Source organism: Eulemur rufifrons, chromosome 3, assembly GCF_041146395.1.
Source record: "Eulemur rufifrons isolate Redbay chromosome 3, OSU_ERuf_1, whole genome shotgun sequence".
Lineage (NCBI taxonomy): Eukaryota > Metazoa > Chordata > Mammalia > Primates > Lemuridae > Eulemur > Eulemur rufifrons.
The window spans coordinates 25,479,712-25,503,499 of record NC_090985.1 but is presented as its reverse complement, the minus strand read 5'-3'; the positions used below and the strand labels follow the sequence as shown (position 1 = coordinate 25,503,499).

The 23,788-nt window shown below is 59.4% G+C and overlaps 3 protein-coding genes across 3 annotated transcripts; all 3 read right to left on the bottom strand.

Annotated features, from left to right (window-relative positions):
• Nucleotides 1–1,610: 1,610 nt before the first annotated feature.
• LYPD2 (LY6/PLAUR domain containing 2) lies at nt 1,611–3,690 on the bottom strand. The gene is made up of 3 exons (XM_069465926.1): nt 3,633–3,690; nt 2,452–2,571; nt 1,611–1,816 (listed from the first exon to the last, which is right to left on the bottom strand). The coding sequence occupies exons 1-3, from the start codon at nt 3,688–3,690 to the stop codon at nt 1,611–1,613; spliced, it is 384 nt and encodes a 127-aa protein (XP_069322027.1).
• A 7,466-nt stretch (nt 3,691–11,156) lies between these two features.
• On the bottom strand, nt 11,157–15,033 carry SLURP2 (secreted LY6/PLAUR domain containing 2). The gene is made up of 3 exons (XM_069465925.1): nt 14,979–15,033; nt 11,543–11,647; nt 11,157–11,293 (listed from the first exon to the last, which is right to left on the bottom strand). Exons 1-3 carry the CDS (start codon nt 15,031–15,033, stop codon nt 11,157–11,159), a joined length of 297 nt encoding a protein of 98 aa, XP_069322026.1.
• Nucleotides 15,034–16,559: 1,526 nt separating this feature from the next.
• On the bottom strand, nt 16,560–21,871 carry LYNX1 (Ly6/neurotoxin 1). The gene is made up of 4 exons (XM_069465924.1): nt 21,778–21,871; nt 20,604–20,777; nt 20,287–20,388; nt 16,560–20,087 (listed from the first exon to the last, which is right to left on the bottom strand). Exons 2-4 carry the CDS (start codon nt 20,653–20,655, stop codon nt 19,891–19,893), a joined length of 351 nt encoding a protein of 116 aa, XP_069322025.1. The 5' UTR covers nt 20,656–20,777; nt 21,778–21,871; the 3' UTR covers nt 16,560–19,890.
• Nucleotides 21,872–23,788: the final 1,917 nt, after the last annotated feature.

The window sequence follows — 23,788 nt, the reverse complement described above, 5'->3', positions numbered from 1 at the left end:
CTCAGGACAGGGACAGATACCCAAAAGTTGGCCTCATAACCAATGAGGACAATGTCAAAGGTAGGGTTCTAAGGCTTGGATTGGGCCTCACACATAGCCTGTGCTTGAGCGTGAACTCAACCCTTCCCAGTCATTGACTGAATCCTTTCCCCAGTCACATACTGAGCCTTGACCCTGGTCATATACTGAACCCTAAGCCTTGGATTCAGACTGAACCCTGATCCCTGGTCATAGACTGAGCCCTGATCTCTGGTCACAGATGGGCCTGGTTTCCAGTCTCTGTGGGAGTTTGTGGGGTACATGTGTGTTTGTAGGGTATGTATGTGTGTATCTAACTAGTCTCAGCCCAGGCTTTGAGGCCAAGTGACTCCAAGACTCCTCACTTTTTTGGGAGACATGAGAAAATCCAGGTGAGAGGTATGACATGATGGCTGACAGCCATGGCTCCCTCTTGACAAAGTCAAAGCTCAGGGTCTGAGGGTCACAGCCCCAGATGGGGCATCCAAGACAGCAGTAGAATGTTCCCAGGTTCCCCGTCACCCCTGACTCCGGGAGGCTACCCTGGTTCCGCCCCCAGGGCCTCTCTGATAGATGGTGGCTCCGCTGTGTGGTTGACTGCACTCCAGGGCCAGTGGGGCTCACTGGGCTGTGGGGGTCCTGCCCTTGGGAGCAGGCCGGGGGCGAAAGCCCTGCAGCCTTCAGGCCTTGCCCCAGGAGGCTGGCTCGCCCAGGGGCCCAGGAGCAGCTGCGAGAGGTGCCAGGGACTGTCCTGTTCTGCAGTCCGGTCTTGGCAGGGGCAAGGCCAGGGCCACGGGGCAGGTCCCGGGGTAAACGAGGGGGCCCTGCCCAGTCCTCTGCTCAGGACAGGGCCTATCTCCTGTCCCCACCTCCCTTGGGCAGCCCTGGGGAGGGGCTGGTGCTGGGTGGGAGGGCTGGGTCCCATTCTTCCTCAAGTTCCTGGGCCCTCGTTCTGTGTTTTTAGTACCAAGTGTGTGTGCGTGCATTTGTGTCCCTACGCGTGTGTGTCCACACCTGCTACTGCTGCGTCAGCCTGGAGGCCTGTGGGGCAGAGGACTCTCTAGGGGGTTGGCCTGGAGGACTCAGGTGCTGATTCCAAGCCAAGGTGACATGAAGGCTCCTCCACACTGGAGCTTGTGGCTACCCTGGGCACCTGACGTCCGCCACCCCAGAGAGGGGCTCGAGGAGAGCAGGGGCGGGGACTGGATGTGTGGGTGGCCCTGGAGAAGGCAGACGGTGATCTCGCTGGACTCCCACCCGCAGCATCCTCGCAGCAGCCTCGGGGTACCGCCCTGCTCAGGGTCTGGAGAGGTGGGCAGCAGGGTGCTCCACTGAGCAGTCCCTGAGGGCGTGAAGGGCAGAGATCTGCCTGGTTTGTGTCCCAGGCCTAGTTACTGTCCTTGCTACAGCGCTTAAAGCACATCACAGGGAGACAGGAAGAGAGACAGACATACTGGGACAGGGACGGAGCCAGAGATGCAGCCCTGCCCAGAAAGGAGACTCAGGAGGCCTGGTTCAGGCAACGCTCTTTCAGGGGATTTGGGGCTGGGTTAAACAGGGCAGGGGGCCGTGAGGGTGGGAGTGGTCTAGAGTCAGAGGCTCAAGAGGGGGATAAGAGTGAGGGCCAGGGCCAAGGCCAGGCCATGGGGACCGTCCAGGACAGATGCCCCATCCACGTTGCAGAGCTCTGTGTTGCAGCAGGACACTGGCCGCGTCTGGCCGATGCCGTCCACATCCGAGGGCTCACACTTGCTGGCGCAGGACTTGGTCACCGTGGAGTCCCCCAGGAAGGGGTACACTGCAGATCCAGGAGTAGTCAGCTGTTAGGGCCGTCCTTTACTGCCCCCCAGCTGCAACCCCAGGGTCCCCTTGGGCAGAATCCCCTCTGGGGCTGCCTATCCGGGTTTCAGTCCCTCCTGGCTCAGTGACCGAGTGCCTGCTATATGCCAGGGACACACCTGGTGTCCTGCACCAGCATTTCTCACCTTATGGGACAGTTGCTGCCCCAATGTAGATGGTGGAACCAAGCCAGTGACCTACCAAATGAGGTTATGGATATGTCCCCGTTTAAGCAGCGGTCCCCAACCTTTTTGGTACCAGGGACCGGTTTCCGGGAAGACAATTTTTCCATGGACTGCGGAGGGGGGATGAGGTGTCGTGGGTTGCAGGGATGGGTGCAGAGCTCAGGCAGTGATATGTGGCCTACTTCCTAACAGGCCGGGACCAGTACTGGGCTGCGGTAAAGGAAGGGACAGGGTGGGGGAAAGAAGGAAAGGAGAGAGGGAGGCCTCATTGTTTGGACAGAAAGCCTGTTTTGGGAAGGAGTACAAGGTGGCTGCCCATTGTGCCTGGGGGCTGAGCTGGCCCGTGGTGCCTGGCCTGGAGGTGGCTCCAACCTGGGACCCCAGCCCCGCCCCACCGGTGCCTACTGACCGATCTCCAGGGAGTAGAGCGTGGTCTTGCACATGGTTTCACTGGCGTTGCAGGTGGTGATGCTGGTGCAGCTGGACACGCTCGTGGGCTCCTGACAGGTGTAGCACTGCAGGGCCAGTGCTGGAAGGGAAGTAATCAGGGACAGTCTGCTGGGTGGTCCTCAGCCCTGCCATGGAGGCCCAGCTCTGAGGGGGACAATGACACTGGCCAGGGTCCCCATGCCCACTGGCCAAAACTCAAGGAAGATTCCACAAGCTTGGCCTTGGGGTCAGGCCACTGGGGAGATGGGCGCAGCCCACAGGCCAGGGCAGATGGAGCAGCTTTGGAAGTGTCTGGCAGGCACAGGGAGACTGAGGCATTGGCGTCTCCATAGTGAGAGGCACCAAGGTTGGGTGGGTCTCAGGCATGGGTAGGAGCAGGTCACCCCTTGGTTCCCTCCCAGGGAAGGGCTTCGTGAGGATTCAGGGATCAGGCCAGGAGATAGGTGCAGGGTGGGCTGGCGTGTCTGGTGTGCCTGCAGGTGTCTGTGTAACAAAAGGCGTCCTCTCCCCAGGAGGTGCAGGCTACTGGGGCTGGAGATGAATCTACTTCCCTCCTGCCCTAGTGTCCCTGGCCTCAGCCACAGGAGCGCAGGGGGTCTGGCTGTCTCTTACTGGCCCTAGCAGCCCCCTACACAGTGAGCCCGCAGGCTCTTCCATCCCCACAGTGTGAGCTGCCTGGGGCCTCTGCCCCTTTCTGGTTGGCCTCAGTTTCTCCCTTCGGGAAATGGGCAGAACTGCCTGGCTCAGGCCCACTGGACCAAGCTTCTTTCCTGGTTGAGTGTGGGGGCCCCTGGAGTCCAGGTCATGGTCCCGATTGTTCTCAGACCTGAGCCCAGTGGCCCCACCCTGTTGTCTGGTTTCCTTCCCTCCTCACCATCCACTGCCATGCCAGCCTTGGCCCCCTGCCCACCTGGGAGGCCACATTCTGCTCACTGTACTCCGGCCAGGGCCCCCGGCCACCCCGCCCCACTCTCTTCCTAGACCCTCTGGTGGGCCACACCCTCCTGGGACCCCCCACTCCCTCTGTCTTCTCCACCTCGGAGGCCCCCTCCTGAAGGGCCCTCCCTGGGGACAGTGTGGGAATGTCTATGGGGTGGGGTCCCCTCTGCCTGGGCTGCCCCGCGTGTCCCCGCGCCTCACCGAGCTTCCCGCAGGCGGCCAGCACCAGCGCCAGGAGTGCTAGCCGGGTCCCCAGCATGGTCCCAGCCGCTGGCTCCACTCTCATCCTGGGCCTACCCAGCAGGGACAGCAGGGACAGCGGACACCAAGTGCCCAGACTGGTTGGCTGAGCAGATTAGTGGGCTCCAGTTACCAGGTGGAGGTGGGGAGACCCCACCCCAGGCATGGTGGGGCCACTCCCTGCCTGGTCCCGCCTCCTCCCTCCCTGCCCCAGGCTGGTCCTCCTTCTCCTTGCCCCTTCCTGACCCCTCCAGCTCGCCCCATGGTCCCTCCAGGACCCCCCCTTCCCATTTGGGATCCTCTCTCCCCTCCCCTCCACCCAGACACGGCCTGGGAGTCCCCCCGCCCACCCCACAGGTCCCCTCCTGCCTTGGGCCCTACTCCTGTCTCCAGGGCAGACTCATGATCCAGTGGCTCCAGGCTAGAATCTTCCCTGATGACCTTGGCCCCACCTCCCAGCTCCTTTGAGGGAATCAGGCTAGGGCTTTTGGGGGCTGGGGGCTCAATTGCCACTGGACGACAAGCCACAAAGTTTGCTCAGAGGCTTAAGGAGACAGGCACTGAAAACTGCTGGGTCAACAGAGAAAGTCCTGAATGGAGGGTAGGGGTAGGTGGGGAGGGGCTGGGGTTGCCTTGGGGGCACTAATCCTGTGTCCCCTGGCTCTGCTGGTTGGGCACCTTGATTTCTAATAGTCTAATGAGGCTGCCCCGAGGCAGGGCTTACCTAGCTTCCTTATAGGTAAGGAAATTGAGGTGACATTTCTTGACAAAGGCTCAGACAGGAAATAGGTGAATTTGGGTCTGGGGGCTCAGGGCAGGTGCAGCCATAGCTCTCCACGCCCCCATGAACATCCTCCCAAAGTGCCTGCTCCAGCCTCCCCAGGGTGGGCCTGGACTGTGATCCTGCCACCCCCTCCTCTAAGTCCCATACTGCCAGAGTATGTTGGCGGGGGCCGGTGGGTTGACAGGGTCTTGGTGTCTCTACCCTGAGGGTCCAGGCTACAGTCTCACCGGACTGTGTCCAGGCTCACACTGCAGCCCTGGCCATCTGCCCAAGTGTACAAATCTCACTCCCCTCCTGGACCTTGCTCCTGCTGTCCCCACTGCCAGGAATGCCCTTCCCTCTCCTGTCCCTCCAGTGGCTGAAATTCTGTCTTTGGGGACATGGCCCTTTCTTGGTCCCTAAGCCTTCCTGCTGGGTCAGCTCTATTTGGGATCTGGGCTTTGCCCCATGTGACTGGGAGAGCCTGTGTTTCCCCGAGCTCTGGATGGGAGCTGAGGGTGCGTGGGTGGTGGCTTTGGGGGGCACCCAGGATCCCTGGCACCCAACACGTGTAGAGACTTAGCCTAACAATCTTATTTTCCTCACTGCAGCGGTGGAGGTACACGGGGCTAACTGACTTTAGTTTGGGTAAAGGCACTGGAGTTCCGAGAAGCTAATTGACTTAGGCAAGGTCGCCTAGCGAGGCCTGGGTGGTGGCCGAGTAGCAGCTCAAGCCTGTCTGATTTGCATGTCACCACACGGCCAAGATGCCACCAACCATTGACTCTGGGTGAAGCTAACTGGATTAGACGCCACACCACACACACCCTGGGTTCCTCCTGAGGCCTGACCCAATTCTTTTGCCTGGCAGGGCCCACCTTCTTCCTGTCCTCAGACCCAGGGGTTCCACCCCCACCTTCTACGTGGAACACCTGCCTGGCCCCCAGGCATTCAGCTCCTCCTAGAGTTTCTGCCTGACCCCCACCAGGGAAGCCCAGGCGGAGCCTTTCTGCAAAGTTGCAGCCACCTGCTTGGGGTGGGGAGGAATGTGGCCTGGCCAGGGTCTGGACTGGCTCTGTCTGAGAGGGCTCTTTTCTGGGAGGCCCACGCCCTTCCCTTCCCAGTTCCTCCAGAAACCTCTAGTTCAGTGCTCAGTGTGACCAGGATCAGGGCTCAGTGTGTGACCAAGGTCATGTTACTAAAACTCGGCCACTGTCCACAAGTCCGAATCAGAAGAACAAAGACAAACGGTCTGAGGAGGAAGGAAAGAGACGTTTTTATTCCTTTGCCAGCAAAGGGAGGAAAAATGGAGACTATCATCTCAAAACCCACATCACCTGAACATAGGCAGAAATACAGAGCTTTTAAAGGGAGGGTTCCAGGCTTCAGGCAATTACTGTGGTTAACTATTCTAATAGTCCCATCTCTGCCAAAGACAGTCTGTGAACTCCACCAGCCGCCTGCCTGGGGCCTGGTACCACCTGGGAGTTTTAACAAAAGACTTAACCTGCCTCAGGGATTGGTGAAGGCCAGAATGCAGGTCCCAAAAAGAGTGGGGGAAGTTTTAAAGAGACAGAATTTTTTTTTCTTCTCCTGGCCATTCCCTATTACAGTCAGGGCTCAGTGTGTGACCAGGATCAGGGCTCAGCCTGTGCCCAGGATCAGGCAGGGCTCAGCCTGTGATGAGGGAGTCCTCCAGGGACGAGCTCCACAGCAATGCTGCTGCTAAACTGGGGAAGTGGAAGGCGCCCTGGAGCTGCTGCGCTCCAGAACTTGCCCCTGACCTATGATCCAGGGATCGGATGCTGCCCTTGCTCACTCTCCCACAGCACCACTGCCTTTCTGGGCACACTGGAGCTCTGCTGTGCCATCCTTCTCCAGAACCTTGGAGATCAGATCAGGCGAAGAGTCAACTCTGTCATGGAGACAGAGTAGGGGGAGGGCAGGAGGGAAGAGAGGCCACCCTTGCTCCTGCCAGACTGGCATGGTGCTGGCCGGATTCTGTGCCTCTCTGTCTCTTGGTGGAGGCTGTCCTCAGTTCCTTGCCCTGTGGCCCATTCGATGCGGCTGCTGGCTTCATCAAAGTCTGCAAGCGGCATTAGATTTTATCGCTGTGTAACAAATCACCCAACACTCAGTGGCTTAAAACAGCACTCAGCACAGCTCAGTCCTTTCTCACCCTGTGGGTTCAGCTGGGCTCTCTGCTCAGGGTCGCACAGGAGGAAGTCCAGGTGTGGCCGGCTGCACTCTTATCTTCAGGCCCTGGAGAGGAAGCTTCGCCCAGCCTCACTCAGGTGTCGGCAGAGTTGGGTCCTTGCGGTTGTAGGATTGACGCCCCTGTTTCCTTGCTGGTGTCAGCAGAGGCTGTTCTCTGCTCCAGGGCCACCCCTGCTCCTTCTTGCGTGGCCCCTCCGCCTGCAAGTCAGCACCGGAGTGTTGTGTCTTCCTCGGGCTTCAATCTCTGTCTTCCTTTTCTGCCACCAGCAGAAACTCCTCATCCCTGACTGCATCTTGCTCCAGAATTAGAGAGCAGTGAAACAGCATTTCAAATCTCGGAGCACAGGGGTGATAAGGCCTCTGTGTGCTGTCTTGGGATGCAGCCCCTGGAGCACAAATTGGCACTGTCCATAAAACTCTAAAATGCCCTCAGAGTATTGTCCAATGCTGGCTCCCCAAAATGTCACCAAAAAACCTGTGGATGCGTTGCCCTAGCTGCCCCCCAGCACTCCTGGGATCTGAGAGTCTGACTTAAGGTAGGTCTTTCAAGGGCGGAGCTTGGTTACGGTTGGGCTAGGACCCTGATAAAATAGGTTAGGATTAAAGGCCTTCGGTCTGCTCTGCTGGAGCCAGAGCCCAGGAGGGGACACCCCTCAGCCTTGCTGGGGTTCAGCAGAGACTGCCCAGAGGAGACCACCCTGAAGGCAGGCTGGGGAGGAGGGCATACCAGGCCGTGGAGCCCCAGCAGAGAAAGAACTCTTCTGGTTGAGTGTGTATTACTGACATAAATTTGGAGGGGCTGTGCAGGGGACAAGGCTGTTTAGGTAACAGTGCCAGCTCCTACAGGGGCCAGACTCAGGGATGGGGTGAGGCCTTCCCTAAGAATGTGATCGAAACTGGGCTTGGCCCCAGGTCCCCCACGCAGAGCCTGAGGACTTCTGCCCCAAAACAGAAGTGCTTAAAGCAAAAAATGCGGCCAGTCCAGAGGACCAGGGAGAGGCCACACAGAGCAGAGCAGACGGGGTGCTGCAAACAGCAGAGCACCCCTGGGCTCGGGTCCATGGTGGTATCTCACCATGGTTGGCCAATGGGGAAGCCCGTGCTGGTGGAAGGGGGCCCACACATCCACCCCCTCCTCCGGCCCAGCATCGTCTTAGGCTGCAGGGGCTAGAAAACGAAGTCCCGTTCCAGCCCCCCGGAGCCAGCGTCTTTCATTCCTCCAAGGCAGAAATCCTGGCGTTGGGTGACAACACACAGACGCCGTCCCCTGGCCCTTCTCACTGCGGCCTTGTCGCTCCTGTGCTCCTAGACTTGAAAGGCTGCTTTGCGCCTCTCTGACCCTGAGTGTGGGAGAATTCCTGTCTTCCACGTGGCCGCTCGAATGGCTTTTTCTCTGAGCAGCCTGCTCATTCCTTCGCCCTTGTTGATGGTGTCGCCCTTCCCCTGAGGAACCCGGAAGGATTTTTTTTTTCTTTTTTTCCTGAGACAAGGTTTTTTTTTCCCTGTTACCCAGGCTGGAGCATATACAGAGAATCGTCTTTTTTTTTTTTTACATGTGTGGCAAATATTTCCTTGTTTGTCTTCTGTCTTTTAGTTTTGTTTATGGTATTCTTTTTTCATTTTTTAAAATATTTTTATATAGTCATTTATGAACCTTTCTCCATCTGGATTCTCTGTCTTGTTTTTCTTTTTTTTTTAATTTTGAATAGCTTTATTGAATATTCTTCACGTACCGTACAACTCACTCATTTAAAGAGCATAATTTGATGGTTTTTAGTGTATTCACAGACATGTGCAGCCATCACCAGTCAGCCTTAGAATGTCATTATCATCTAGAAAAGAAACCCTGCACCCTCTAGCACCACCTGTCCCCTATAAGGCGAGATGTCTATTTGGTCCTCCGGTTTCCTGCCATAGGACTCCTAAAGCCCTTGGAATCTCCAGAGTGACAAGTGTCTTTTGCATGCTAATGAGGCGGCTATGGCTGGGAACCCTAGAGGGAAGCTGGATTTATGGCTGGTGGGCCAGAAGCACAGGCCACACCCGGGGCTTGCAACAGCATCTGAAGTAGGGACAGCCTTGTGGGACTGAGCTCTCACCCTGGGGGATCTGATGATACCTCCAGGTAGATGGTGTCGGAATTGAGGAGAATGAGGGGACACCCAGCCGGTGTCACTGCAGAATCGGCTGGTTGCGGGTGGAGAACACCCCACACGCATTTTGGTAAGCAGATTTGAAGTATGGCCTTGAGTGGTATGAGACTGGGAAACGGTGTTCTGGTCCCCCTACCTCCTAACAATGCCCCTCCAGTGCCTGGCGGCCACCCCGTGTGCTTCGGCCTCTGCAGCTCTGTTCTGGCCGTTTCACACAAATAGAATCACAGCATTTGTGGTCTTCCGTGTCTGGCTTCTTTCACCAAGCACGGAATTTTCACGGCTGCTGTGTTTTGGCACGGATCAGGACTGTCTTCCTGGGTGTGGCTGAGCAGTTTTCCACAGTGTAGACAGAGCATGTTTTGTTTATCCATCCATCAGTTGATGGGCATTGGGGTTTTTTCCACTTTGGGCTGCTATGAGTAATGCTGCTACGAAGATGCGTGAGCAAGTGTTTGTGTGGACACGTTTCTGCTTCTCTCAGATGTATGACTGGGGGCGGAATGGCTGGGTCTACGGTAAACTCTGTGTCTAATCCTCTGGGAAATGTGTCTAGCTTTTCTGTTCTAAATTATCTAGCACTTAAAAAAGTCTTTGTTTTCACTTTTTTTAGGTTTGTTTTGAGATAGGGTGTCACTCTGTCACGCAGGCTGGCGTGCAGTGGTGTGATCCTAGCTCACAGCAACCTCAAACTCCTTGGCTCAAGCCATCCCCCTGCCTCAGCCTCCCGAGTAGCTGAGACTACGGGCATGCGCCACCAACCACCACGGCTGGCTAATTTTTCTATTTTTTTATGTTGCTGTGTTGCTTAGGCTGGTCTCGAACTCTTGGTCTCAAGAGATCCCACCTCAATCTCCCAAAGTGCTAGGATTACAGGCATGAGCCAATCCTCTTTTCACATTTAACCCTTTGATTACTACATTACATTACATTCAACACCGCTCTCCTTTTACATTTAACTCTTTGCTGCAACTGGACTGCCTTTTGATAGAACGAGGGAGTCAGGATCCAACCGGGCAGCCCGCGTGGCATCCTGTGCTCCCTCCTTGCCTCCCTGATCTGAAGAACCACCACCAGCACGTTCCACATTCTATGTTGCTTTTGGGCTTCTTTGGGCATCGCCAACGGGTCCCTCCCATCTCTTTCTGTGCCTGTGACCGCCCTGAATGGGGTCCTTGTTGATTTACTTTATGTTGGGACATTCCCCCTGCCTTGCCAGGCAGCTTTACAATTGCATCGGCTTTTTCATGTGTCTATTTTTCATGAGAACTTTGCCAAGGTCAGAACAAGAAAGGCCAAGGAGAGGGCCTGGTGGTTCGTTGCTTAGCAGGTGTTAACTTGGGGAAGAATCGTACGCCACAGTTGTTGACTCGCCTCAACGTCTCTGAAAGCAGGAGCGCCAGGGCTGCCAGTGTCCTTCGGCCTCGCAGCCTGAGGCTCAGCTCAGGCCTTGCTGGAGCCCTTAACTACATGTTTGCCGAGCGGGTGAATAACTTCCACAAACACTGGCTCACTTTACTCCCGTGTCCCGCCCCCCCACCAAGATGAGTGATCACAAATGTCAATCCCATTCTCCCAACTCTTGGACGCAACCTCCCCAGCATAGCACCCGGTGCCCAGAGGAGCTGGAGAGAGCATCCCCTGCTTCTAGGGGCTTCCTAGAGAGGGGCACCCAGGGCTTGGGTGGGCACATGAGGCTCCCAGGAGAAATAAGCAAGGTGAGCACAAAGGCAGGTGGGGCTGGCATCGGAGGAGGAACAGGCAGGGGGCTGCCAGGAGCCAGAGACCCCAGGCCAAGGAGGTAGCAGATCTTCCCATGGGCAGCCGACCAAGGGGCGTGTGTGTGTGTGTGTGTGTGTGTGTGTGCAAGTGCACGGGTACAAGTGATGCACAGCCTCCACATCTTCAGCATGGATGTCCTTTCTCCGAGGGGTCCCGACTCCCATTCTGGGTAGGAAGGGGCTCCTCGTGTGCTCCAGCCCCAGCTCCCTGCCCAGGGTCCTGGATGTGGGAAGGCCTTCAGTGGATGAAGGTGGGTGGGAAAGGCTGCAGGGGCCGCCTGGAGTGAGGGGCCAGACACCCCCAAGCCCAGGACGCAGTGCCCCACTCTCACCAGACAGCTTCAGCCAAGTGATCCAGCCATGTTTTATTAGGGGTCAGGACTTGAGGGGTGGCACATAGGGAGGCCCAGGCTTGGACCACAGTGGATTTAGGCAAGACGTCTTGCAGGACTTCTAAGGAATAGTGGTGCTGGACGGTGGCACAGAGGTTGGGCTGTGTGGGCTGGCGAGCGGGAGGGCTGGCCTGGGGTGGGGACCATGGGGCCTAGAGTCCACCGGGAGTGGTGGGTGGTCAGTCATGGTTGCAGAGGCTGGCCTGGCAGCAGATCAAGGACACGTGGGGGCCCAGGCCCAGGCTTCGGATGTCGGGGCAGCCTCTGTGGCACATCTTGGTGACCAGAGGCAGGTCCTTGAAGCTGATGAGGTCCCCTGGGGTGTGCAGAGAGAGCCATGGAGCTCCCCGAGGCTCTGAGTTGCCCAGGCCCCTTGACCCACCTGGCGCCCAAGTGCATCAGGCCATGTGGCCCCTCACTGGGACCCTCCCAGGCTGGCACATGTAGACGCTCTCCCACTGTGCTCCTGACTTGTGGGGTGCCTGGATTAGGCTCTGCCCACTCTGATCCCAGATCTCCCAACCTGGGCAAGAAGAGCCTGGCCAGCCCCCACACCCCCACTCACGGGTGGCGATAGCAATGCAGTGGGTGGAGTCCCCCGGACATCTGGCCACATGGGAGCATCCTCCAAAGCCCTTGCACTGGTGGCACTGCATGGCTTGGGCTGAAGCTGCAGGCAGAGGGACAGACAGATGGCCACACACCAGGGCAGGTGATGGCATGACACCATCCGATCCCCACCCCACTCCCATCCTCAGGGCCAGTCTCCCAATTCTGTGATCCAGCTCCCCCAGGAGCTGGGGCTCCCATCCCTTCTCTTGGGGTACCTGGCCCCTCAAGACCCAAGGATAGGAATAGAGGAAGGTCACCCTACACCAAGCCTCAGCCAAGGCTGGCTGTTGTGTGGGGCTGCTTATTGCCGAGTGCAGGTGGCCATGTGGAGGCTGGAGGGCCACGGTCACGTGGGTGGGAGCCAGCTCCACGGCATGGACTGGCGGTCTGCTTCCTCTGCCCAGGAAGGAGCCCCAGGCAGGGTGTGGGCTGGGGCAGCCCTGGCTGCTGTGTGACCTCCCAAGGCAGTGGAGGTGCAGGGGCCTGGACTTTTGCGGGGAGCCTGTGGCAGGGGGTGGTGGGACCCCAAGACATGCTTTCTGGCCATGCCCGCGTTTGCCTCCGGGGACCCGAGCAGGACCTTTTAGACCCACCGGGCCTCCATTCTGGTGGCTGAAACAGCGGGGGCCTTGCCCACCTCCGCAGGGAACCCAGAACAAACATGACAGAGCACTGAGACAGAGCACTGAACGGTCAAACGAGCATAAGGGAGGCTGGCAAAGTTCCTTTTTGCCTTTTTCCATGAGGACAGCCTCCTTGCTTTTGAAATGCTAAATTTGTTCCCAAATGCCTTTGCTGGGTCTGCCCGTCAGTCTTGCCCTCTGCTGTGGGCACCGCACCAGGCTCAGCAGCGCCCCCTGCCTGGCTCTGTCTTTTTTCTCAGCCTCCAACTCTCCCTGCCCCCCCTCTGGTTCACACCCTCAGGGCTGTGTAAACAAGCCTGTGCCCTGGCACTCCAGCCTGCAGATCCACAGGGCCAACGGTGTGACCTGTAACGGCTGCCGTCCGAGGAGGGAGGGCTGGAACCTGATCAACGCAGGTTCCGAGGCCGGGCTCCTGCTGACAGGGTAGGTCTGCATGTGTCCGAGCTGAGCTGACCTCAGTCTTTCCATCCTGCCCAACCCCTGGTGGACCCTGGGGCCTGTGGGTGGAATCCACCACAGAGCAGGTGACAGAGGCAGGCAGACCCAACCGTGGTGGTGCCTCCACCATCAGCCTTGACTCCTCTACCAGCCATACAGAGCTGGCTGAGACCCTCACCTGCAAGCAAGAAAGGTGACAATGGCTGCCACCAAGCCCATGCACCTTACTCCATTATAAGGGACAGGCAGGCGTGTCTGTGCCCCAAGGGTGCCACAGGGAGAGAGTACCTGCCTCTCACCCCCTTCTCATCCTCCCAAGCACCTCCCTGGCTTTGCACATGTTGCTCCTTCTTTCCTCCAGGCAAACAAGCCCCAGCTCAAATGCCACCTCCTCCCAGAGGGCCTCCTGCCTGCCTCTGGTATCAGTGTCTCTGCCCCATGTGGCTGTGCTCAGTGCTCCCTCCCCACCAACCCAGGCATCCACCCACTCCTCAGCAGCTCCCCCAGAGCACATGTGGCACTGCACCCACACCCCCCACCTGATGAGGCCCAGGAGGGGCTGAAGGAATGAATGAATGAACAAAGGAGTGAACGAGTTCCAGGAGTGGGGGCAGAGGCTGGGTTATCAAGGACAATAATAATTCTGCTCCTTATCAGGGGGTTCGTATTTTTAGCAATATGGTGGAGAGGAAGGCAAAGTTTTAGCTCCAAACAGGAAATGGCTGTGAATGTTTGGGGACATGCGTGCAAGCTCTGGAGAAAGGAGGGAGGAGGGGGGAAGGGGCTGACAAGCAGGCGGGTGGGCTGTGAGTACGAGGAACATGGCAGGGTCCAGCCAAGTGGCCCAGCGGCTGCACTGGGCTTGCTCTCTCTGAAGCAGGCACAGTGGCTGGGCTGCCCAGGGCCGGCCTGAGGATGGGAGACGGTGAGCCCCAGGGTGGCAGACAGCAGATACCTGGCCAGGGTGTGGGACCCGGGGTGCCCCTGAGAGAGGCTCATGGGGCTGTGACTGGAAGAGTGATGGCCTGGCTTGGGGCTTTTCCTCGTGGGGCAGGTGGGAGTTCAGCACAGGGAGGGGCTGGAGGATCCCCTCATGTGGGAAGGGTCTCTTGGTCGGGGATGAGTCAGTGGGCACCTGGCACCCAGGCTGAGGCTCCTGTGACATGCTGGCCCATGGCTGACATGGGGAAGGGGTGACCTATGGGTGGCTACTCCTTCTGGAGGCCACCTGATCCCTTGTGCTCCGGCCCTGACAGTGACAAAGGCTTTCCTCACATTGGCCTGAGTCTCCCGCACACCCCTAAGGGCCGCAGCACTTGAGGATGGGGCTGATCTGCCAGACCCTGGGGAAGTCCTCAAGGTCAGCGGTTTGTCCACTCAAAGGACAGGGGCCGCCCAAGGGGATGGAGACTAGACAGGTCCAAGAGATTCCTGAGCCAGCACCAGGGATGCACAAACACTCTGTCTACCCCGTCTCATTAGGCCCCGCCCCTCGAGGCAGAGGCTGCCCAGGTCATCCCACACACAGCTGCGGAAATAGACACATTGCCAGGTGAGGGCTGGAGTGCTGGGGCTAGTTGGGTTTGGGGAGGTAGAGTTGGTGGACCAAGGAAGCCAGCCGGTTTTGTCCGGGCATCGCGGTGCGGGATGGAGATGCCGTCCCGAGATGAGCTCAGGCTCTGCTGGAAGGTGACAAGGCAGGTGCAGACAGCTGTGTTTCAGGGGGTGTCCCCCTGGCGCCCTCGGGCAGGCACCTGGGCCAAAGAGCCTGAGCTGAGGGAGACAGGGACAGTGCTGGCGGAAGTGGGCGTTGTCAGAGAACACTGGCAGGATGGAATGGATGAGATCTCCCCAGGAAGCCAGGAGCAGGGCAGAGGACAGGACCTTGGACAGGGCTGGGAGATGGGAGCGGTGAGCAGTGGACACAGTGGACGTCAGACCAGAGAGGGCCAGAGGAGGGCAGTCGGATCCAGTGTGTGTGTGAGTAAGCATGTTCTCGTGTGCAAGGGGCCACTGTGGAATTGGAGAGGCCTGGGGGGTGGGGAAGGGGAGAGGGGGTTTCCAGTCGGAGCAGTGCCCTGAGATGTGCAGGGGTCAGTGCAGGGCTGAGCTGGGTGGGCCTGTGGGCCCAGGCGGGGCTTAGGAGGAGGGCTGTGACTGGCAGATAGGGGACAGGAAACGCGCTCCCCCAGAGTGGGCAGTCACAGCCAGGGCTGGTGTGGAGACAGAGGGCTGAGGGTCAGGCTGGAGCAATCGGGGAGGGGGAGGGAGGACAAGGGCAGGTGACGCCTCGACCCCAGCACTCACCCAGCTGCAGGATCAAGACGGCGGCGGCCAGCAGGACCCCAACGTGGAGCTGCATGTTCTTCTGGTGAGGACGGGCTCTCGGGCGCCCTGGCTGGCTGCCTTATACCTGCTTGGACCCCGCCCTGGCCCTCGCCCGCTCCAGGGCTCCACAGGTCTGAGTCACCGGGCAGCCTGGCTCCGCAGAGGAGCTGGGCTGGGGCCCAGGCAGTGCTGGGGCCAACCTGGCCCCAAAGCTGGCCAGTTGGGTGCCTTGGGGCAAGCCCTGTCTGATCCCAGGAACCTTCTTTTCTTGTCCACAAAGTAGGGTTAATCCCAGTTTACTAGTCAGGATCCCTTGGGCCTGGCATAGGGTGGACACTCAGTGCTTAGGCCACTCTCCCTTGGTGGCCTGGGATGAGGGGCTGGCACAGGCCTCCAGAAACCCCATTCCCCTTAAAATGAAAATGGAGCTTCCAGGTGGATGGAAACCAGGGACCTTCATCAGCACTCCTGCCCTGGAGTGGGCTAGATGACCAGGTCTCCTCTGAGGAGGCCAGAACGTCCTCGCCTGGCCACTGGGCCTCCAGTCTCGTCCTGTCCCAGCCCCTCCCAGGGCTGGGAGCACAGAAGAATCATGGCTGGGAGCAGCCTCTTGTGGAGGTCCCCAGGGTCCCATGATTGTCACCAAGGTCCCAGGGTCTATGCAGGTGGGGGGTGACAGCCCAGAGGAACACACCGGAGGAGCCATCATTCTTCTGCTGGAAGCTGGAGGGGCCTGGGAGCCAGGCAGGGCCCCTGCGTCTGCTTTCTGGCTGCCCAGATAGCTTGTCTACCCCCTGTCTGGGGGGCTCCCGAGGGCTGGGGAAGTGGGGCCGGAGGGAGGGAGATCCTGAGAGGGTCTGGCAGATTCAGACCCTCCTCCCAGGGGGAGTGGGAAGCTGGGGTCAGGAACCAGAAATCCAGAGGCCAGGTCGGCAGTGATGGGCTGGGCCTGGTCCTGTCCCCCTCACCCAGGACCCCTGGCCTCCCCAGGGGTGGGCGTGCCCTGGCTCTGCCTCTCCCGTGGCCCCAAGAATCCTGCTGGTCCCTGCCCGGTGCCTGGGCTGACTCTGCGGTCAGATCAGGCCTGGAGGAGACTGGGTGGCCCCAAGTCCTGGATGGGGTACAGTGGACAGGGGTCTAGGACCACGGAGCCAGGACAACCACCCAAACTGGGCTAGGAAGGTGAGGCAGAGCACAGGCCGAGGTGGTGGGGCCGCAGAGAAGGGCAGATGGTACATCTATCCATTTATTCTGAGTGGGGGACTGAGGGCCACTTGTGGGTGCCAGGTACAGCGAGCATGGCGGAACCACACCTGAGGGTGGAATTCCAAGTCCCGGTCAGCACCAGGGCTCAGGTGAGCATCAGCACAGGAGCAGGGCCCTGGGAAGCGCCTGGACCCCCGGAAGCCAGATGGGAGGGAAAGGACGGCATCCACCCACCCACTTGGGGCCTCCCATGTTCAGGCCCCGGGCTGGGCACTTACACCATGACCAGCGGAGCAGGGACTATTTCATCCGTGAGCAACTGAGGCCTGGAGAGGTGGAGCATGATGAGCCCTAGGTCGCCCAGAGTTGCAGGACCAAAGCGTGCCCAGGAAGGCACAGCACGTCAAGTCAGAGGAGGGGGCCGCTCAGTTTCTTTTTATCTTTTCCAGGGTTTTAGAATTATGAATACAGTTAATATTCATTACAACAAATCAGACACTACGAAGGGGGGTGAAGCAGAGCTGGCCTGGCCCTTTCCCCGCGTCCAGCCCTGAGGCTGGCACCAGGCCCCACCCCTGCACCTCCCTTGTGCCTGCGCCTTTCGCTGCGGTGCCCACCCGGCTGTCTCCAGGTCACTGCCCGAAGCTCCAGCTGCTTCTCAGTCGCGTAGCACATTCCACGGAGAACACGTAACATCCCAGGGTGCCGTGGTACATTCGAGCAGCCACTCCTGAGACGTTCAGGCCGCTCCCAGCGTGGGGACACCACAGAGAGCAGCAGTGAATAGCTCCGAGCACCCACCCTACGGAGGGTGCTCCTTGTTCTGTCAGGGGGGTCCCCAAAGCGGGAATGGCCACAGCCAACACGGGTGGGGGAGGGTCAGCCTGTGGGGCCCTGTGGCTCTCCACCCTGACTCTAGTCCTCGGGGGTTCCGAAATTTCCAGTTCCAATCTCCCCCTCAGCTTCCTGATCTAAGCTCTTACAATCACCATGTGTACGAAACCGCCTTCCCCTCCCAGGCTTCGGGGTGCAGAGCCTCCAAGGCTGGAGAAGACGGCATAGCGGGGCAGGGGCAGGGGCAGGGGCAGGGGCAGGGGCAGGGGCGTGCAGGGAGGCCAACTTTCACCTCTCTGTGCCTCTGTCAGAGGGGCATGACAAAGTTTTCACCTTGCAGGGCTGCTGCAGAATGCTTATAGCCAGGCTGCGGTGGGGTGGACCGATGTCACTCGTCACCACCATTGATGTAATAGGGACAAGTTTACTGGTTTGATTTCTGCTGGCACTGCCATTCCAGATCTCTGTTTTTGCAAAGCCATGCACTTTCCCCTAATCAGTCTGGCCCAGCATAAGTTGAGCACCTTCTGTGTGCTCTGGGCTAGGTAGGCCAGCCAGGCAGAACCCAGTCTCGGGGTAGAGGTAGGGTGGGCAGCCCTGTCCCAGGGCTGGGGGCAGTGTTGTCAGTGCAGGGCTTGGACCAGGTCAGGATTCGGGAGAGGTGGACAGATGGACGCAAGAGGCAGGTGTGAGAAGCTGCCCTCCTCCCCGACCCCCCAGCACCCCCAGCTCCCGTAGGCCCTTGTTCACACTGTCCCCGAGCCCACAGGTGAACCAGGCCTCCTCCCCATTACCCCACAGACAGGAGGGAGGGAAGGAGGACCTTACCCTGGGGCCCCTCCCAGCTCTGGCTAAGGGCACCACCTGAATCAGGACCATGGACTTGCACAAGCAGGGTAATGACCGCGTCCCAGGCCCCTCCCGCTGAGTCAGGAGCCATCTGGGGCTGGAGCCTCCTTCCCAGCCAGCACCGAGTCCCGTGCGGGCTGCAGCTGAGGTGGCCTTGTCTGGTCACCACCCCGAGGCTGACCACTCACTGGTGGGCGTTTTGTGGGAGCTCTGGGGTGGCACCTGGCTTACTCCCAGCCTCCCCCAGGAAGGGGCTCACAACCGACTGGGCCCCAGGGGAAGGGCCTGGCCCACTCACTGGAGGGGTGGGTGGGGGGAGTCCAGGACTGCCCTGCTCGCCTTCCCACCTCCTGGCCTGGTACACAGCCCGCACTACCTCTGGAAAGTCAAATGTCCCCCACCCTTGGGCCCCTTCCCACCTAAGTCCACTCTGCTAGAGATCCACCCTGTCCTCCTTGTGGGTGGGCCCTCAGCTAAGGACTCCACCCTCCCATCCTTCCTCAGCAACCTGTCCTCCAGAGGAGGAAACTGAGGCCAGAAAACTGCCCCCAGCCCAGGCCTATGTGAGGACCCTTGCCACATGTTCCCTGAGCCCCTGCAAGAGGAGGCCCCTGGGCTGGAAACCCTCATCCCCCAAGTGGGTCCTGGAGAGGAGCTCTCAATCACAGTTCCAGCTGGGCTGCCCTGGCATGGGCCACGAATGGGGCTAGGGACAATCCCAGCACATGGGCATTTGCCACCCTCCCGCCCCTCCGGGGCTGGGCCAGCTGAGGCGGCAGCTGATGGACACTGGTGCTTGAGGGTGGGGGGGTACTGGCCAGGTGAGAAAGCCTCAGGTGCTGTGGGCACCATGGCGTCTCAAGCCCATCTGGCCTCTCTCCAAGTGGAACAGGCACTCCCTGGGCCACCTGCATCGAGGACAGCAGGCAGGGCAGACCTGTGTCTCCCCGACCTGGGTTGGGGTCCATGAGAGTTCCAAGCTGGAGGGGGTGCTTGAGTTATGGTGGAGCGCCAGCAGTCCCTGTGGACGCAACCCAGGGTTGAAGGGGCAGGGCCAAGGGGGCTGGACAGGGTCTCAGCCTGAGCGGCCCAGCAGGACACCACAGTCTGGCTTCCCGGAGCCTGTGCAGGCTGCCCAACCCGCTGAGGCTAAGGACCAGGCCCTGGGGGCCCACTGCCCTGCCCCCCTCCTCCCTGCCCAGAATAGCCCTGGCCCTGGTCCCTGGTCAGTGTTCAGGCCCCACCAAATATAGCTCGGCCACTGCTCCCATATCCCTGCCAGCCTCAGGCCCAGTGCCTCGTGGGGGGATGTGGAAAGGTCAAGGTATGTGACTCAATTAGAGGGCACAGACCCCCGCTGGACACCAAGAGCCTCTGAGGCTGGAGGGCCACCCCCTCCCCTGCCAAGGGCTGCTCCCACACCAGGCCTGGCACGAGTTCCTAGGACAGGTGATGGAGCAAAGGCCTTCCTCACCTGGCCCTCCATCCCACAGCTGCCCTGGGTGGCTGCTGGCCTCAGGAGGAAGCAGAGACAGCCCTCCCTAGGCCTGGGAGAGCCCTTCCTCCTAGGACTGCAACCCAAGGTCTGCCCAGAGGGTGGGGTTTGGCCACAGCTCCCATCAAATCAGTGTTCCTTGGCCGGCTGAGCCCCTCACCAGAAATGACACTTTGCCAGACACTTCTAGCCCTGGACGAAGGAGGGCCCACGCTCACCCATCAACGCAGACACCTCTGGGAGGTCCAGTCCGACACACCAGTTCCCACACCGGGAGGTCCAGTCCCACACACCAGCCTTTTGAAAATGAAAGGCCAAGGCTGCCAAGTGAGGTCCCCTGGGTGGTTGGAGGAGGTCAGAGTCCTCTTGCCGACAGTCCTGGGCCCTGGGGGTGGCTGAGGGGGTCTCCGGGAAGGTAGAGACTTGGGTGGGGTGTGCAGGGTGAGAGGGTGTAGCCGTGTCTCTCAAGAGCTTTGTCCTTGAGAGGGTCTGCCTGGGGTCCCGGGCTTAGAGCAGACCCCAGAGGGTGGCCAGGAGTATAGGGGCCAAGGCTAGGCCTCCCAGGGCAGTGAAGCTGGCACTATTACAGAGGTCGTACTGGCAGCAGGAGGTGGTGGATGCATGCTTGGAGTAGCCATCATACACAGTCTCAAAGCAGCTGGGCACACATGACTTGCTCACTTTCATCCTGGTCGGGGTGTAGTCTGCAGAGGGGTGGGGAGATGGGCCAGCTTCTGTGAGAGGGTTGGGACCTCCCAGTTGGCCCAACCCCAGCATTCGGGCCCCTTAGGAAAGGGCCCCCTCAGCTGAGAGCTCCCTCCCCAGGCTCCCCGAATGCTCAGGAGCAGGCAGAGCCTCCCCTCCTGCTCCCCAGGCAGGGCCCGGGGGCTCCCACAGACTCACAAGTGCGAGTGGTCATGCAGTAGGTGACCATGGCCGGGCAGCGCATGGGGTTGAAGCAGTTGTCTCCGTTGTAGGCACACACATGGCAGTCCAGGGCCTGGGCTGGGGCCAAGGGGTGGGCAGGAGCGGTGGGGAGGGGTCACAGAACATGGCAAGGCTCCCGTCCTGCCCACCAGACCCTCAGCCCATCACCTTCCCCTGGGCAGGATGGCTGGCAGGAGAAGTGGCCACTGGGAACTCTGGATTCCTTTCCCACTGCCAGCCTGCTTGCCCCCAAATGTAGGTCTGTCCATCCCTCCATCCTAGGTCCATCTTACCCAGAGGTAGGCCCACCAGGGCCACCAGGAATAGAGTGAGCAGGGGTGTCATGGCTGGAGGCGAGAGGGCAGTGTGAGAGTGAGGAGGCAGGCACAGCTGGTCCTGGATCACAGAGAAGGTGGGACAGCCCCCTGCCCTCCTGGAGCTGCTGGTCTACTGTGGGAGCTGCAGCCCTGCACAGAGGGTGACAAACACATGTGATCAGTGCTGGATCTGAGGGACCCCACAGGGGGCCTGGGAAGGGGGGCAGGAGGGCAGAGAAGTCATCTCACTCAGTGGGTGTCAGGGAAGGTTTCCTGGATGAGGGGAGACTTGAGATAGGACAAGAAAGGAGCAGAGGTCGGGGTATTCCAACCAGAGACCAGCGCCTGCAAGAGTCCAAGACAGCCCACGAAAATTGGAGAATGAGGGGCGGGGCTATAGAAAGGGAGGGGCTGGGTGGCCTCAAAGGGAGGCAGGAGGGGCCTTGAATGCTAGGCTAAAACCAGAATTTCACCCAGGGGATGGTTCGTGCAGGGGCCCTATGGGAACCTGGCACCCAGCTCCCTCCCCACGCAGGGCCCTAGGTGCTGGGTGGCTGGCCAGGGCAGGAATGGCCCAACGCCGGGTCTCTTCTCACTGCTCCTCCTCCCCTCCGCTCCCAGGGTGTCCCTGCATGGGGCCCCTTCTCCCAGGAAGGCCTTCAGAGCCCTGCATGGGCCTCTCGGGTCTGAGTCCCTGGCCACTGCGGGAGCTCCCGGGACATCAAGAAGCTGAGTTCAGCCAGTGGGGAAATGCGCTTTGAAGGCATCCCAGGAGGGCACTTGGGCAAGACAGGAAACACTTCCCAGTGTGGGTCTGGTGTTTGGGATGGAGATGCCCACCCTCTGGGAAAGGGTTTGGAGTGCAGGGATCTGGACCGGCCCCACCCTGGGGAGCTAATTAGACTTCCCCCTTCCTAGGAACAACAAATCCTCCATGACCCAGTTCCCCAGCGCCAACCCCACAATGCAGAAGGCCTGAGTCAGGCCAGGCCTGCGGCTCAGGCGTTTCCCGCCCCCTCTCCGAGAGCCCCGCCCCAAAGACTGCAGTCCCCGCCAGAGGGAGGGCTCTCGGTTCGAGCTGGGGATCGCTCTGACCTCGCCAGTGACCTTCACCACCCACCACCCTAAGGCCCCCGTGCCTGAGACTCACCCGTGGCCGCTCGACGGGCTCTCTCTGTCTGACTGTGCGTCCGTCGATGCGGCCAGCAGCGCCCGCTCCGCGAGCCCCCGGCAGGTTCTCCCGGGAAGCCCAGGCCCCGCCCCGGCCCCGCCCCTGGGACTGCCCACCCAGCGAGAGCTCGCCGCAGGCCCCGCCCCGGCCACGCCCCTAGCGCTGCCCACCCTGCAGGCCCCGCCCCCCACGCGAGCTCCCTGCAGGCCCCGCCCCGCTGGCGCGCCTAGCACTGGAGGCACCCCCACAGTGGCCCAGGCATCAGGACCCAGCCATCAGGCACGCAGGTTATCCCGCAGTGACACCCTGGAGACCCTCAGGCGCACGTGCTCCGCCCAGCACGTCACAGACAATCTGCACCCGGTCCTGTTGCAAAATCCGCCCGAGGCGGAATCCTCCCCCGCGGCCGCACTTCCCCACGCAGCCACGCCCTGCGGTTTAGTCGCCCCCCAGCCCCACGGCCCAGGCCCGCGTTTCTCCAGCGCAGCTCACACCGCCCGGGGCGCAGCGGCTCCCAGAGCTGATCTGGTGTCCCCACCTGACAAAGCAATCCCTGACAGTCTCCGCTGTTTCGTGGACCCCTCCCACCATCATAATAGCAATATGAAATAATTACTTTAATATAACTTTAAATACCTCATTTTTTGGTCTGTTTTATGCAAAATTTAATAGATTTTTATGGGTCCTAAAATGTTCATTTCTTTCCAATGTGAAAAAAAACCAAAACATTTTCTTTGCCCTAAAAGCTAATATTTTCTTTAAAAGAGATTATAAACATTTTTGTGGGCCCAAGGCCCAGACCCCTGCGCCTACTAGGTATGTTGGCTCTGGTTCCGGGAATCCATCCATCCCAGACAAACCCGGACAGTTGGTTACTCTGTTGCCCAGTGGTGGCGCATGCCCCCGTGTGCCGGGGTACAGCGGGGAACACAGCGGACAAAAGTTCCCAAATATTCCCACCCACATGGGGCTCACACTCTATTTGCGGGGGTCGGAGGGGGGGCGGGAGTGGGACGTACAATTAACGCCTAGGTCAAAACCAGAGTTTGTCATGGCCTCCAGCATCACACCAAGATGCATTAACGGGAACTGGATTTACCGTCCTGTCTTAACCAAAAATTGGGGCAAAATATACAAATAACTTTTTTTCAGAAACTGCTTGACAGGCAGCACAGGATAGGAGGAACAAAGGAAGCGTGTTACAGAAGGTACTGTAGGGAGGGCAGGATGCCCACCCTCTGGGAAGGGGTTTGGAGAGCAGGGATCTGGACCGGCCCCACCCTGGGGAGCTAATTAGACTTCCCCCTTCCTGGGAACAACAAATCCTCCATGACCCACTTCCCGGGTGCCAATCCTAGGATACAGAAAGCCTGAGTCAGAACAGGCCTGCTGCTCAGGCGCTTCCCGCCCCTTCTCCGAAAGCCCCGCCCCCAAACCACCGGAGTACTTAGTCTCCCAGTTGGACATACAGAGTGGGGAATTCCAGGAGACCATGGCAGCTAGAATTACAGGGCGAGAGTCCGGAGAGAGCTGTCTGGAGAAAGGGAGATTCAGCTGAGTACCGATCAGTGAGTGCCTGCACTGGAGGAACCTACCCCCAAACGTGCGAAGAACCAAATGTGCAAAGAATCCCCAAACGTGCAAGGAGCAGGCAAAAACAGTTCCCAGAGCTCACACTGGCTGGGAAGAGTTCATCCGTGTGAACTGGGAGGACAGACGTCATATTCCCTGGGCCATCCAGCTGAGTGCTCAGAAGGGAACTGCCCCAAGGGTGGGGCCGAGTCAGCCTCAGGTTAAAGAGCACACTGGTCCCCACTAACAGAGCTTAAAAGCCAGCCTTGAAAGGCTCTGATTGTTTCCAAGTCACTTAATTACATCCTGGAACAAAACTAAAAATTACTTAAAAGAATACTCTCTCTCCCTCTCTAATACTATACTATATATATACTACATATTGCATATATATTCTCTCTCTCTATATATATGTGTG

Coding starts and splice junctions, on each gene's coding strand:
- LYPD2 (XM_069465926.1), bottom strand. CDS start 3,690: ATGCTGGGGACCCGGCTAGCACTCCTGGCGCTGGTGCTGGCCGCCTGC. Junction 2,572..3,632: donor GGCCGCCTGCGGGAAGCTCG/GTGAGGCGCGGG, acceptor CTTCCCTTCCAG/CACTGGCCCTGCAGTGCTAC. Junction 1,817..2,451: donor GCTCTACTCCCTGGAGATCG/GTCAGTAGGCAC, acceptor CTGGATCTGCAG/TGTACCCCTTCCTGGGGGAC.
- SLURP2 (XM_069465925.1), bottom strand. CDS start 15,033: ATGCAGCTCCACGTTGGGGTCCTGCTGGCCGCCGCCGTCTTGATCCTG. Junction 11,648..14,978: donor CGTCTTGATCCTGCAGCTGG/GTGAGTGCTGGG, acceptor CTCTGCCTGCAG/CTTCAGCCCAAGCCATGCAG. Junction 11,294..11,542: donor CTGCATTGCTATCGCCACCC/GTGAGTGGGGGT, acceptor TGCACACCCCAG/GGGACCTCATCAGCTTCAAG.
- LYNX1 (XM_069465924.1), bottom strand. CDS start 20,655: ATGACACCCCTGCTCACTCTATTCCTGGTGGCCCTGGTGGGCCTACCT. Junction 20,389..20,603: donor CCTGGTGGGCCTACCTCTGG/GTAAGATGGACC, acceptor CCTTGGCCCCAG/CCCAGGCCCTGGACTGCCAT. Junction 20,088..20,286: donor CTGCATGACCACTCGCACTT/GTGAGTCTGTGG, acceptor ACCCCTCTGCAG/ACTACACCCCGACCAGGATG.